Genomic DNA, 12,672 nt, shown 5'->3' with positions numbered 1-12,672 from the left:
TTCATTTTTAAATGCATTTTAGTAGTTCATCAATCCATATTGCATTTAAAAACAAAAGATAGCAGATCTTAATAAAGACTCACAGAACTCTTACAATTCATCTTTGATCTCTTTTGGAGACAAACAGTGTGCGCTTATGGGAGTGTTGCCTTCCCCTTTACAAGCATAACACTGTTTCTCACTCACACAGCGGTAGAGAGGAACATGAGCCACAATCTTCTTAAATTCGGTCTGAAGTTCATTTCCAGTGTCGAACTTCCACAAATTTTTAAAAACAAAAGCTTTAATCCCACTGTGTTCTTTCCAGTTCCTCAGGTCCTTTAAAATGTTGTGGTCCCTTTTCGCATTCAGACATGAGTCAACACAGGGAGACTCAAATGTGTAGAAAACCGAGCAGCCGTCTGTTCTTTTATTCAAAAGGTTGGTCACGAGTGAGTTATCAGCAGGATTCAGCAGGAGAGACTCTGAATGAATGTTGTATCCCTTCTTTTTTCTAGTTCCTGCAGCGATGAGTTCTTCTCCTTGGTAAAGTGCATTTGTTTCATCAGTAATAGCATTTTTCACATTCACTGCATTCTCTTGAGTCAGAAAGTCGTTCTGTTGACACTGATGCTTTGGCACATTGATGGCTACAGCATACTGACGAGGATGTCCATCTCCATCAACTCTTTTATAGCTGGAAAATGGTCATTGTTTTAGGTGACTAATGACACACTTCCATATTTTTAATTTATGACCATTTGACAGGCAGCTTCCTGTTACTTTCTGTTGCGACTTTTGTTGTTAACTTTTAATGTAAACATTAACTTTGGGCTTTTAATATTTTATAGAAACTGCAGACAGACTTACTTTTGCTCGAAGAAATCAATAATACGTGCGAGAGTATTGATGTCCACAGTGTCCCCTTCAATGCCTTCTGTCCAATCAGGAAGCAGAAAGAGCAGCAGGAGTCCACTTAGAAACATAGTGCACTTCTAAAATCACAAAACACACACACACAGAAAAACAAAATACACTCTTAAATGTGCATAGTTCGTCAGAAACACTCCTACAATCCCATTCAAAGTGAAACAAACCTACTCCCAAAATCACTTGTATGATCTTGATTGTGTCTGTTTATGCTGTTTCTTCTCCCAAGTGATGAATGATGAAAGAGAAAGTAGATTTATTCTAGTGCAGATTCACTTTCATCGTGTGTGTGTGTGTGTGTGCGTTCGTGTATATATATACACACACACATATGTATAACATTTCAAAATGGACTTTATATATAGTCTAGTATGTGCAATTAAATGAACAATATTCAAAAATGCGAAGTAGCGTTAATGTAAATGATGTTTTGGTGGTAGAGTTGCAGGAGTAATAATTACACACCAGTAGAGAGCAGCATTGCTATAGAAATACATCAGTGGATATCCGAGGATGCAAAGCAGATCTGTGCATGAATATAAAACAGATAATATTAAATTTAGATAGGTGTATATCTACAGTTTAAAGTAGTCTTGAGCTGTACAAAATATTGCAGAGCTGATGGAGATTTAATTTGAATCTATTTTACATAAGCAGAGAAGAAATGAACAACTAGCTGGTCATATTTTCTTTACAACAAGCTACATGATAATAACTGTTATACATTTCAGCAATATCTCACTCACAATCACAGCTGTGACTCTTGTCTGTGCGGTGTTGCTTATTTAAAAGAAAAACAACTACATATAATTTTGAAAATGTTACAGTAGCCTGATGCACAAAAATTACATCAAATGACTTTCTTGCTCATTATTAGGCTATTGATAAAAAGCTTTTTGTTTTTCTGTAATATGAGTGTAATCAAGTCAAGACACATGTTTGAGGATCAGATGAAAAACAGATCAAACTGCAGTTTTATTTTCATCTGTCTCTCTGTGTGATGAACATGTGCCGGGTCTATGAACTTTGACCCCTCAGATGACGGAGCAGGGTGAAGGAGAGGACGCTGTTTGAAGGTTGGCATTTACAGGGGAAGACTTTCTTTCACTGAGAGAGAGAAAAAAGAAAGAGTTTGACATGAAATAGCATCTGTCTCCCTGTCCGTTATTCCTGAGGTGTTTGAGGAGGTTTTCGGTGTTTGCTAGGCCACAGGTGAAGCGTTTGATCGGCTGAGGAGGAACAGAGACGTGAATCATCCTGGAAAGCGTGAAGAGTCAGCTATGACTACAGACAGATGTGTGAGAGATCATGCTAACTTCTGTTGTTTTTATGTCAAATGAATTATAATGACTGCAGACCAGTGATATTTTAGTATTGAGATACTATTATAGATTTAATTCATGTTTTGTATTTGTTTTAATTTTAAGTGAAGTGTTGCATGTTTGTATCATCATCATCGTCATTATTTAAAAAAAAAAAGTCTATATAGTTTTAATTAATTTTTATTTCAGTTTTTTAGTTATGTTAAAAATGCTGCCTTGGCAACCAGCTGAAATGAAATACGTTATTATTCATATTTAATTAAATATTTTTTTATTTACATTAAAAAAAAAAACTTTTAATAAAATTTGTATTGATTATTTTTAGTTTTAATGAACTATAATAACCCTGCTGCAGACTAATTCAATTCCTAAAGTTTATCCTAAACCCATATCCTAAAAACATTTAGGATTAACATAAATGTTTATATTAGCATCATATTAGGATTAAAATTTCTTTAAAAAGCCACATTAGCTCTTATAAATAAATGTTGCAATTGCAAACATCTGCAAAAGCTGCCAAATGAAGGTTTTGTTTCTAAATTTATATAGCGAAGTACATACACACACAAACAGGGTTTATTATCATACCATGAATGATTTAATTATGCAGAATATCTGGAGGATACAGATACACACTCACACACAAACACATACAAAATAAATTAATAAAAAAAACATTCAGTTGTTGAGGCTGTATTATCAGTATTTTTGAGAGCTTTTAATATTTTACCATCTCTTGGCAAGAAGATAAACAACATTAGAAAAGTTTATTGGGGACGACCAAATTTATATTGCAGTTTTAAGCATATCAGATCATATCAAATCAGTAAAATATACTGGCTAAACAGTGCACCTTTTAACACTACAGCATAGGAATTATTTCAAACAAGTATGATTTTGAACTCCCAAGTTCCAGAATGCTGTATAATTTTCCAGTCGTCCCTCATGTGAAAAAACAAAAGAATCATTCAAATGTCAAGGAATGCATGAGAAAAAGTTCATTGTCTGCTATAAAACATTTGTCTTTTATTTACAACACGCATCCAGCCCGGCGCTTTCGTCTGGCCTCATAAGAGCGGCTCTGAGTGGCTGCAAATGTCTCGTATGAATATGGCCATTTCTCATATTGCACTTCAACATGTTTCTCAGTAAAAAACGTCTCCTTTTTGTTTTGATTCAGCTTGTCTTGTTGTGTTTTCTGGGATTGTGGATAATTCTGCTGGAAGGGCTTTTGAAGAAGAGTTCAAGGGAATGTTTGAGATCTTTTGATCTGCCGGCTGTGCCATCCGGTGGTACAGAAGTTGTATTTTTATTGCCAAGAGTTCTGTATCTCCGTCTGCATTTCTCTTCTGCATTAAACCTTCATTCCAGGACTTTGGGACTTTATGCCGTCCCTCCTTCAGCACAGTTGAGCCGCACGATCCGCTCAGGCGATTTCAGGCCTCAGATAATGAAAGGAATCTGGAAGAAATGTAAATGTAAAGAGCCTAATTTATTAATAATTTTAAATGATTTAATATGCATCTTAATAGTAATATTTGTAATGCTAATGTTTGCATGACTTGAACTCCAAAGAAAGCATGTGCCGTCCATTTGACACAGCAATCAGGCTGGCGAACGCTGAGCCTCCTCTTTAAGAAGGACTCATTAAGAGCTGCCGTATTTGTGTGGTGTCCATTTCAACCGAGCGTAACTGTACGAGCGTGGATAGTGAGTTAGACAAGCGCAGCTGCTTCTCATCATGATCCTGCCACAGGAGATTAGCATCCAACCATGACACTCACACACACACAAACCCACTCCAGATATTACAGGATCAGACCTCTGCAAATCACATACAACTATATACCAGCCTCTGATGTGTGTGAAGCCTTTTACCCTTCTATTATTTGTTTAGGTCACCATCAAACTGCAGTTTTATGAGTGACAATCACCTAAATTGGCATTTTGTTGGCATTTTGTTATAGATGCCAGAAGTCAAAATTGTTATGATTGACATAACAGCAATAAATGTAGCAACATTTTGGTTTGTGTCTTACAGATGTAAATAGGAAATACAGATACAAAATATATATCCTGCTTGCTTTTTTTGACTAATGAAATATCAGAGAGTAAACCGTTGTTGTTGCATTTCCTGACAGACATTTTTTATTATAAATGTTATTTAATTTAATATTAATTTAATTAAATGCTATATTTAGAGTCTTATTTTGAGGTTGTTAATGTATGATTCTTATAAAAATATATTCTTTATATATTAGGTATTATACACACACACACACACACACACACACACATATATATATATATATATATATATATATATATATATAACTGTATATTGTATATAAATACAATTATATGAGAGTAAATGTATTAGAATACATAAATATGTAACTATATACAAATATTAATACATTTGGTAGTATGCACAAATTTTAATAATAGTGGTCAAAGCTGTTTTTAAGATCTGGTAAGCAAAATAAAAATTATTTTTGTAATACAGTCAAATATTTTTATTTATAAATTTATATAATGTTATTACATAATATTATTACATTGTATATTGTGTGTATGTGTGTGTGTGTGTGTGTGTGTGTGTGTGTTAATTTGGTACAATATGCACAAAATTTAACAATTATGATTAAAGCTGATTTTAAGAGCTGCCGATAAGCATGAATAATTTATAGTTTGTGATTGCTTTTTTTAATTATTAAAATGCATTTTTGACCTTTTTACAATGTTTATTGTGAAAAAGAGGTAAAGAGTAAACAGAAAATGATGCGTGGTAAAGAGAGGTACAGTATACTATCAGCAAATGATGCAAGCCAGAATCAAACACACACACTCTGATATAAGAGCATGTGCACTAACCACTACGACACAAACTAGCAACAAGTGAAGCAAATAAGAAGAATGGAGTAGTCTGACAGTATAATGACCTTACTTTGTCCGTACTGGCTGTACTGGTAGGGGGCGCTGTGCTCCATGCTGTAGAAGGAGGCCGGGCCGTAGGGCTGTGGGCTGGGAAGGTTGGAGAGGGTAGGTAGACTGGACAAGGGCTCCATGCGCTGAGAGCAGCTGCTGCTGACCGATCCACCTGAGTCCAGAGCACCGCTGAGAGACGACAGAGAAAACTCAGCCGGAGTCTGATGAGAAACTCCAGCTGGGCTTATGAGTCCCATAACCTACAGAGAAACAGATCAGAGTTATATCAGCCTGGATCAAACCCAGTCCACACTGTCTCTTCTAAATAGTGTGATGGGGATTAGTGTGTCTAAAATCATAGTGCGCTGAAAATAATCCACCAACATGCTCCTATCAGGATTTGTTTCTGCTGATATGATCCTAATACTGATCAAAACTCATAATATATTACAATATATTATATTAAGATATTAAATACAACCCATAGGTGTAATTAAACAATGACTATAATTATATTTTTATTATAAATTAAAATATAAAATAATATTAATTATATTAATATATTATGTATAACATATACAATTATTATTACTATATATTTTCAGACGTACATGAGATTTTCATCTAAACATTTTGATATCTATACACACACACACACTTATTACATTTAGTATTTATATAAGTAAAATGTTTAATTTAAGCAAATTATTAATTATATATACACACACATACACACAAATACAGTATATATTTTGATAATATTTACATGTACATACATTATTATATTTATATTATTATATTTCTTATTTTATATAAATATATATAATATATAACCATAACATATTTTTCTTAAATATATACATGCATGTGTTTGCATTTATATATACATAATAAATATACACAGTACACACTCATATATTATGTAATGAAAAACTTTTATTTTGGATGCGATTAATCACGATTAATCATTTGATAGCACTAATATATATATATATATATATATATATATACCAAAAACAAAAAAAAAGTTGAATATATAATAGCTAAATATTTGTATATATTGCATCAATTACATTCAGCATGCTTCATATTATCATCATAATATTAATGCCTCTTTAAAAAGAATTTTCCCTGTATGATTTCAATCAGTGGTTGATTTTTTTTTTTTTTTTTGGAGCATTCCAAACTTTTTGTGAATATCATGTGTGCATGTTAGTTTTTATTTTGTAAAAGCAATAAGAGACTCAAGATGCTGTGTGTTGTTCCTTTAGCTGCCTGTGACTGTATTGTTTGAATAACACACACATGTATACAGATGCATATCTGGGTAGATCCCTGTGACCTGCAATTGATCAGGCAAAAAATAAATGAATTTGGGGATTGCTTAATCTGATTCTTGGACTAGAACTGAGCCAGAGGGTAGCATAGTGTGTGTGTGTGTGTGTGTGTGTGTGTGTGTGTGCATTCAGGTGTGTGTACTCATTACTGTTTAACCTAGAAAACACTGTGCTGCATTTGAGGAATGTTGCATGTACGCTCTGGGGAATAAAAGTTCCTGAAGCCTAATTGAATCTACCAGCAGAATTATGGCCAAAATAAACACATACTCCAGTTGCTGCACCAAATAAGCACCTTTACATAGAAACAGAGAGAGAAAGCATGTCTCCCAGGCTACAGGATCCTGTTACATCAGTGCATACAGTCAAAGCACTGCAAACACACACACACACACACACACACACACGGTCACGCACATGGTCTCGCTTAAACCATTTCCCATAGTGGAGCAGGGAGTGACGTGTGCCGAATCCATGATGGAATTCTGTTTCCAAAGCTCTGGAAGATTTTCTCCATGAATTTGGGAAAATTTAGCACTCAATATAATCAAAAACCAACAACTTCACATTAAATGTACATACTTTCTGTATACAATTTATTTAGATTTTCATATTTCCCATAGAAAATCTGACTCGGCATCACAGCACTAAGGTGTTATAGTTGATTGCAGTTGCTAACATGTTGCAAACTATATACATTGTTGTATAAATATATAGTATATATAGAGAGAGAGAGAGAGAGAGAAATTTGGGATCTGTAAGATTTTTTTGTTTTTGAAAGAAGTCTCCTCTGATCAAGGCTGCATTTATTTGATCAAAAATACAGTAATATTTTGAAATATTATTACAATTTAAAATAACTATTTTCTATTTGAATATATTTTAAAATGTAATTTATTTCTGCGATGCAAAGCACCATTACTCCAGTCTTCAGTGTCACATGATCTTCAGAAATTATACTAATATGCTGATTTGCTGCTCAAGAAACATTTCTGATTATTATCAATGTTGAAAACAGTTGTGCTGCTTCATATTTGTGTAGAAACTGTGATACATTTATTTTTCAGGATTCGTTGATGAATAAAATTATTTGAAACAGATCTTTTGTAAGATTATAAATGGCTTTACTGTCCATTTTTATCAATTTAATACATCCTTGCTGAATAAAAGTATTAATCATACTGAAAAATCTTACTGACCCCAAAATTTGAATGATATATTTACATGTAACACTATGAAGATTGAAACATCCATCTCAATACTACACCGGGATGCTTTGAATCGTAACAGCATTTTTCATGTATTAGCACTGTGGACGATGACTGTACCAGACTCACTCCACACTACATTCACTCCCGTCAGACCTGTAATTAATAGCGGCCTGTCAGTGTTCCTGACAAACACCCCCTGTTCAGGCTTTGGTGCGCTCCTTTAACAAATGAGAAGCATGTGGAGGTCAGTCATCTATCTCTCACACAGAGGGGCGACAGTGTTGCTGAGTGTTCAGTGCTGCGTTTGCACGGTCCAGTGGAAAGCTAAGGATAACCGAGTGAAAAATGGCCCATGGATGACCTATGATGGAGGAATTTATCTGCATAATGCGTTGTCTTGAAGTGTGTAATAGTTTCTACAGAAGCCAGAAGAGGCCATTAAACTGACACTCAACTGTGGGTCAACAGGTGGGATCCACTGCACAGTCCACTGAGTCACTTTCAACTTCATGTTTTTAACATTTAAAGGCTTAACCAAAAAAATACATTTCATTTATCGCTATTTTATGCTGGTTTTTTTTCTATCTCAAAAAGTATTTTAGGCTTAGGATCTGTCATGCTGCTAAATACCACACAAAATAATTTAGACAAAACTTGTTAAAGTACTTACATGAAACATGCATTAATATAAAAACATGACATTTTTATCATGTTATATTGTAAGTATTTTAAATTAATATTATATTAAATATGCTGAAAGTTAATAAATATGATCTATTAAATATTTATATAAATATTATAATATATTGTAATTTTTTTAATATTATAATAATTATTCAATATTAACTAGTAAAAAAAAAAAATCCCACTAAAAGAAGTTTATATACATATAACTCTTTCAGGTATCCTTTTCTACCAGAAGTGATTTTGGAGATGTCTTGAATATGATTTTATTTTAAATGTGCATTTGTGACGCTAAACACTTGCCCTCTAGACTTCCATGATAAGTGTGTCAGTGAATGCAAAATGAGGGACAAGTTGGCATTATTATCTGTGGTAATCAACATCAGGCCATTGATGCTTTACTTCTGTCCAGTTTAATGTATGCAGACTTAGTCATTTGTTTAAGCCAGCCATGTGACAAACAAAGACTGACAACTCACTAACTAATACCTGAGCATTATTAGAAATGATATTCAACAGTTTTAAACATTTTAATGCCTTTATTACCTGAGAAGACAGTCCATTGTTGATGGCAGAGTTGGCGTGACTGTTATGAGGGCCAAAGGTATCTGAATATCCTGCGTAGCCATGGCGACTGGAGAGACAGTAGGAAGCCCCGCCCTCCGGCCCCGCTCCTCCAGCACCCTGATGGCCCGCGGGCGGCGGGAGCGGCTGAGGTCTGTGTACAGCACTCGAATCTGGCAACAGATCAACAGCCATTACATCCGGAAACATGTTACATATTGAAGTGGATTTAAATACAACAGGTTTACCTTGAGAAAGACCAGCGGGTGGGTACGGGCTTTCTGAAAGCTGATACGGAGAGAGACTGGACACCACCGGATGTGAAAAACCACCAGGGATCAGGTGATTGAACGCCATGAGCTGATTGGCCCCCGCTTGCTTCCTCCATCGAGCTCGTCTGTTACTGAACCACACCTGAGAAAAGACAAGCATAGGAGTGTAATGAAATCAGTTTTGATTGTGTCTGTTCTTTGTTCCAGGCGTATGGGGTGTATTTGTACCTGCACTCGTGCTTCTGTGAGTTTGGCTCTCTGGGCGAGCTCTTCTCTGGTGTAGATATCAGGGTAATGCGTGCGTTCGAAAGCTCTCTCCAGCTCCTCCAGCTGTTCGGCCGTGAATGTCGTCCGACTGCGACGCTGTTTCCGTTTCAGAGGCAGATCGGGCTCCGATTCCACGTCTGAACCTTCATCAGATGGACTCGCTGAAACACACACCAATGCAAAGAATAACATTTGAATATTTTATACATTATATAGGGTTTTTTATGATATCATTTTGTGCATATATATATATATATAAAGAATATATATATATTTTTTACATTTTACATTGACTCGCTGAAACACAAATGCAAAGAATTTTTAAAAATAATTTATTTTTAATTTTTACAATTATTTTTATAAAATATTTTTTTTAATTATATAATTATGATATAAAAAAATATTTTTTTATCTTATTTACAAAATGGTATAATGTAGATATTATTATTTGTATACATTATAGAATTCTTCTTATTCAATCTCTTCAAATCCATTTTTTTTTTTTTTTTTTTTTATAAATTTAACAATTTTTATTTATTTGTCTTTAAATTGGATTAGGATTTGTCTAGTATTTTTGAAAAAGTAGTTGTTAATGGCAAATCCCCACATAAACAATTGTGTATGTCGTAAACCTAGAAAATACACACAAATATAAATAAGCAAGGAACAAGAGGCACAAAAGACACTCCTCAATTGGCAAACGTACCAAACAAACATGCTTTAGCAGCTTTTACTCATTTTTATTGACGCAGTGTTTTTTGTGAAGGAGAATTTTATGAGTTCTTCACATCTTTTCTTGAAAGGCTTCACAGCCAGGCTTATTTTGTGTGTCTCACAGTAATTCCTTGTCTGATTTTTTTCCTCTCCATTTTGCCTCAGTAACTAAAAAGACTACAGAACAACAGTCAAAGAATAAAACACAAACAGAGAGAGCTGCAGGAGGGAATTTAAAAAGCACAAGAGCAAACTATTAAAGACAGGATGAAAGAGAAATACAGTGGAGGAGAAAAGAAAGGCAATGTGTTGCTTGACTACAAAATAAAATGGAAAACAAGAAAAACCTATAAAAGAAACACACACACAAATAAATACATAAATAAAACCCAAATCTTTAATTTAATAAACATGACCTATTTCCTCATAAAAAGGCTTTTGTTTTTCTTTTTTCAAAGAGAAACGTACTTATGAGGACTCAATGAGAACTATGGGAAATTCCTACAATTTCACAGGGATTTGAATGAAGGAACGCTGAAGCATGTGGAAAACTGTTCATCAGCCTAGAATGACTCACAACAACACACTCCAAACGGAAAAGCTGGTGATTATATATTCATGGTGTTGGAATTAAAGGAAATTCATATTTAGTGAATTTGTATTGTACAGACATTGAGCTATTTGTGCATCTCTCTCTCTCATTCGGTCTTCCCCTCAGTCTTTGTTGGATCGATTTGCACGCTCCATCTGTGGAATCCGTCATGACGGCCGGGGCTCTCAGTGGAGGCCGTCACCTACCCTGGAGGGGGTGGAAGGGGCAGAAAGAAGGCCAAAGGTGGGTGGGTGGCAGGGCAGAAAGGGAAAAGGGTGGGCCGGGTATAGTTCAAGTGCTCAATCTCCTCAAAAACCCATTGAGAAAAAGCTCAGAAGCACCTGAAACTTGGATGTGGACACAGATCTGAATCCTATCAAAAACGTCTGCTCTATTGAAGGAAAGCAAGTTAAATGAGTCATCTATGGGTTTTCTTTCACTGTGCACTCGCATAAATAACTCAAGTAAAGGAATAGCTTAACCAAAACCTGTACATTTTTGTCATCATATATTTACTTATACATTTATATTTGTAACTATGCGATCGAACCCTCAAATTTAATTTTATTGGTGTAAACTAATGTATTTATGATGATTCAGTGACTTAGTATTTTATGATTCAGTATTTTATTTTTTATTTTTTGGTTAAAACTAGATCCAAAAAACCATGACTAGGTGGCTGTGTTCTTCTGTGCTTTTAGATTACATTTTTACTATGTTGGTCTATCTGAATATGCGTTATACATTAGTGATATCAAACAGCTTTGCTTTTCACATTACGTAAAGTGATTGTGATGTGGCAAGTTTGAAAAACGCAAATATGAGATTTGACACCAGAATGGACAATAATCAGTGAAAACGACTGTGAATTTTGTATGAATTAAGAAAAAGAAAAAAAAGAAATATAGTGCATGTGTTGTATGGACTACTTTTCCATACAACGTCTCACGTCACATAAAGTGACAAGCATAATGTGGCGAGTCTGAAAAATCTCAGACGAGATTTGACTCGCATACATTTTTACCAGTTTGCTTTACCAATATCTATTGTATATCTTCAGGAGACTTGAAATATGCACAAGTAGCATGGACTACTTTTATGATACTTTTATGGTGATTTTTCTAATTTTAGGAGCTTGACAGATGTATTGAAAAGAAAGGAAACAGAAGATTGGAACAACACAAGGGTGAGTAAATGTTTACTGCTGACATTTAATCAACAGGTAGAAAACAAGTAAGTGCTTGCATCTTTACATTTTTGCTGACTGAATGAGAATCAAGGCAAGTGAATAAACAGAACCGAAGAGCAAACAGTAAACATGGGTTTAATTCGGGCAGAAGAATACAGACCACAGGCTTCTAAACACACACAACCAAAACCCAAATGTCATGGAAATGGAACCACTGGAGAATCTAGAGATATTCTGCCTTCTGTAAATACACAGAGTGTGTGTGTGTGTGTTTTTAAGTCTCTGGCATGTAAAGTTAGCGTGTAGTATGCATGAGTATGTGTTTTAAGATACTTTAGCTCTCTGCTATGTAAACGGTGCGGTCACTAAAAGCATCTCCATCAGCCGTTTCTCTTCAGCTCTGGGCCCTCGTTGCTTAAATTCAATATTCGGAGGCGAAATATCACCCCGAGTCCATTTACCTCATGCGTTCATGTACACAAAATCCACCTAAGGAGTTTCATTAATACTGCGGGACGACGAGCGCATATCCAGCAGGCTTTTGCACTTAGTTTTGGTCGGGGGCAAGCGGCAGAGGTCCAAGATAAAACCATATGTGCATGTGCAGAGTTAGTCTATGTGTGTGTGTGTGTCTGTGTGTGTGTGTGTGTGTGTGTGTGTGTGTGTGTGCGAGCGATTCTCTT

At 35.0% G+C, this 12,672-nt stretch overlaps 1 protein-coding gene across 1 annotated transcript in view; it reads right to left on the bottom strand.

Annotated features, from left to right (window-relative positions):
- Positions 1-2,812: 2,812 nt before the first annotated feature.
- Positions 2,813-12,672, bottom strand: part of LOC306851242 (paired box protein Pax-3-like) — a gene marked incomplete at its 5' end in the record, with an annotated part of 32,140 nt that continues 22,280 nt past the window's right edge. The window contains 4 exons of the mRNA XM_079387401.1: positions 2,813-3,692; positions 5,179-5,419; positions 8,938-9,369; positions 9,456-9,655. Coding sequence (XP_079243527.1) covers positions 3,658-3,692; positions 5,179-5,419; positions 8,938-9,369; positions 9,456-9,655 — 908 coding nt within the window. The 3' untranslated portion in view covers positions 2,813-3,657. The remainder of the gene's footprint in view (positions 3,693-5,178; positions 5,420-8,937; positions 9,370-9,455; positions 9,656-12,672) is intronic.

This window comes from Barbus barbus (genome assembly GCF_936440315.1).
Source record: "Barbus barbus genome assembly, chromosome: 31".
Lineage (NCBI taxonomy): Eukaryota > Metazoa > Chordata > Actinopteri > Cypriniformes > Cyprinidae > Barbus > Barbus barbus.
The sequence above is the reverse complement of the archived record's forward strand: the minus strand, read 5'-3'. Positions and strand labels throughout refer to the sequence as shown.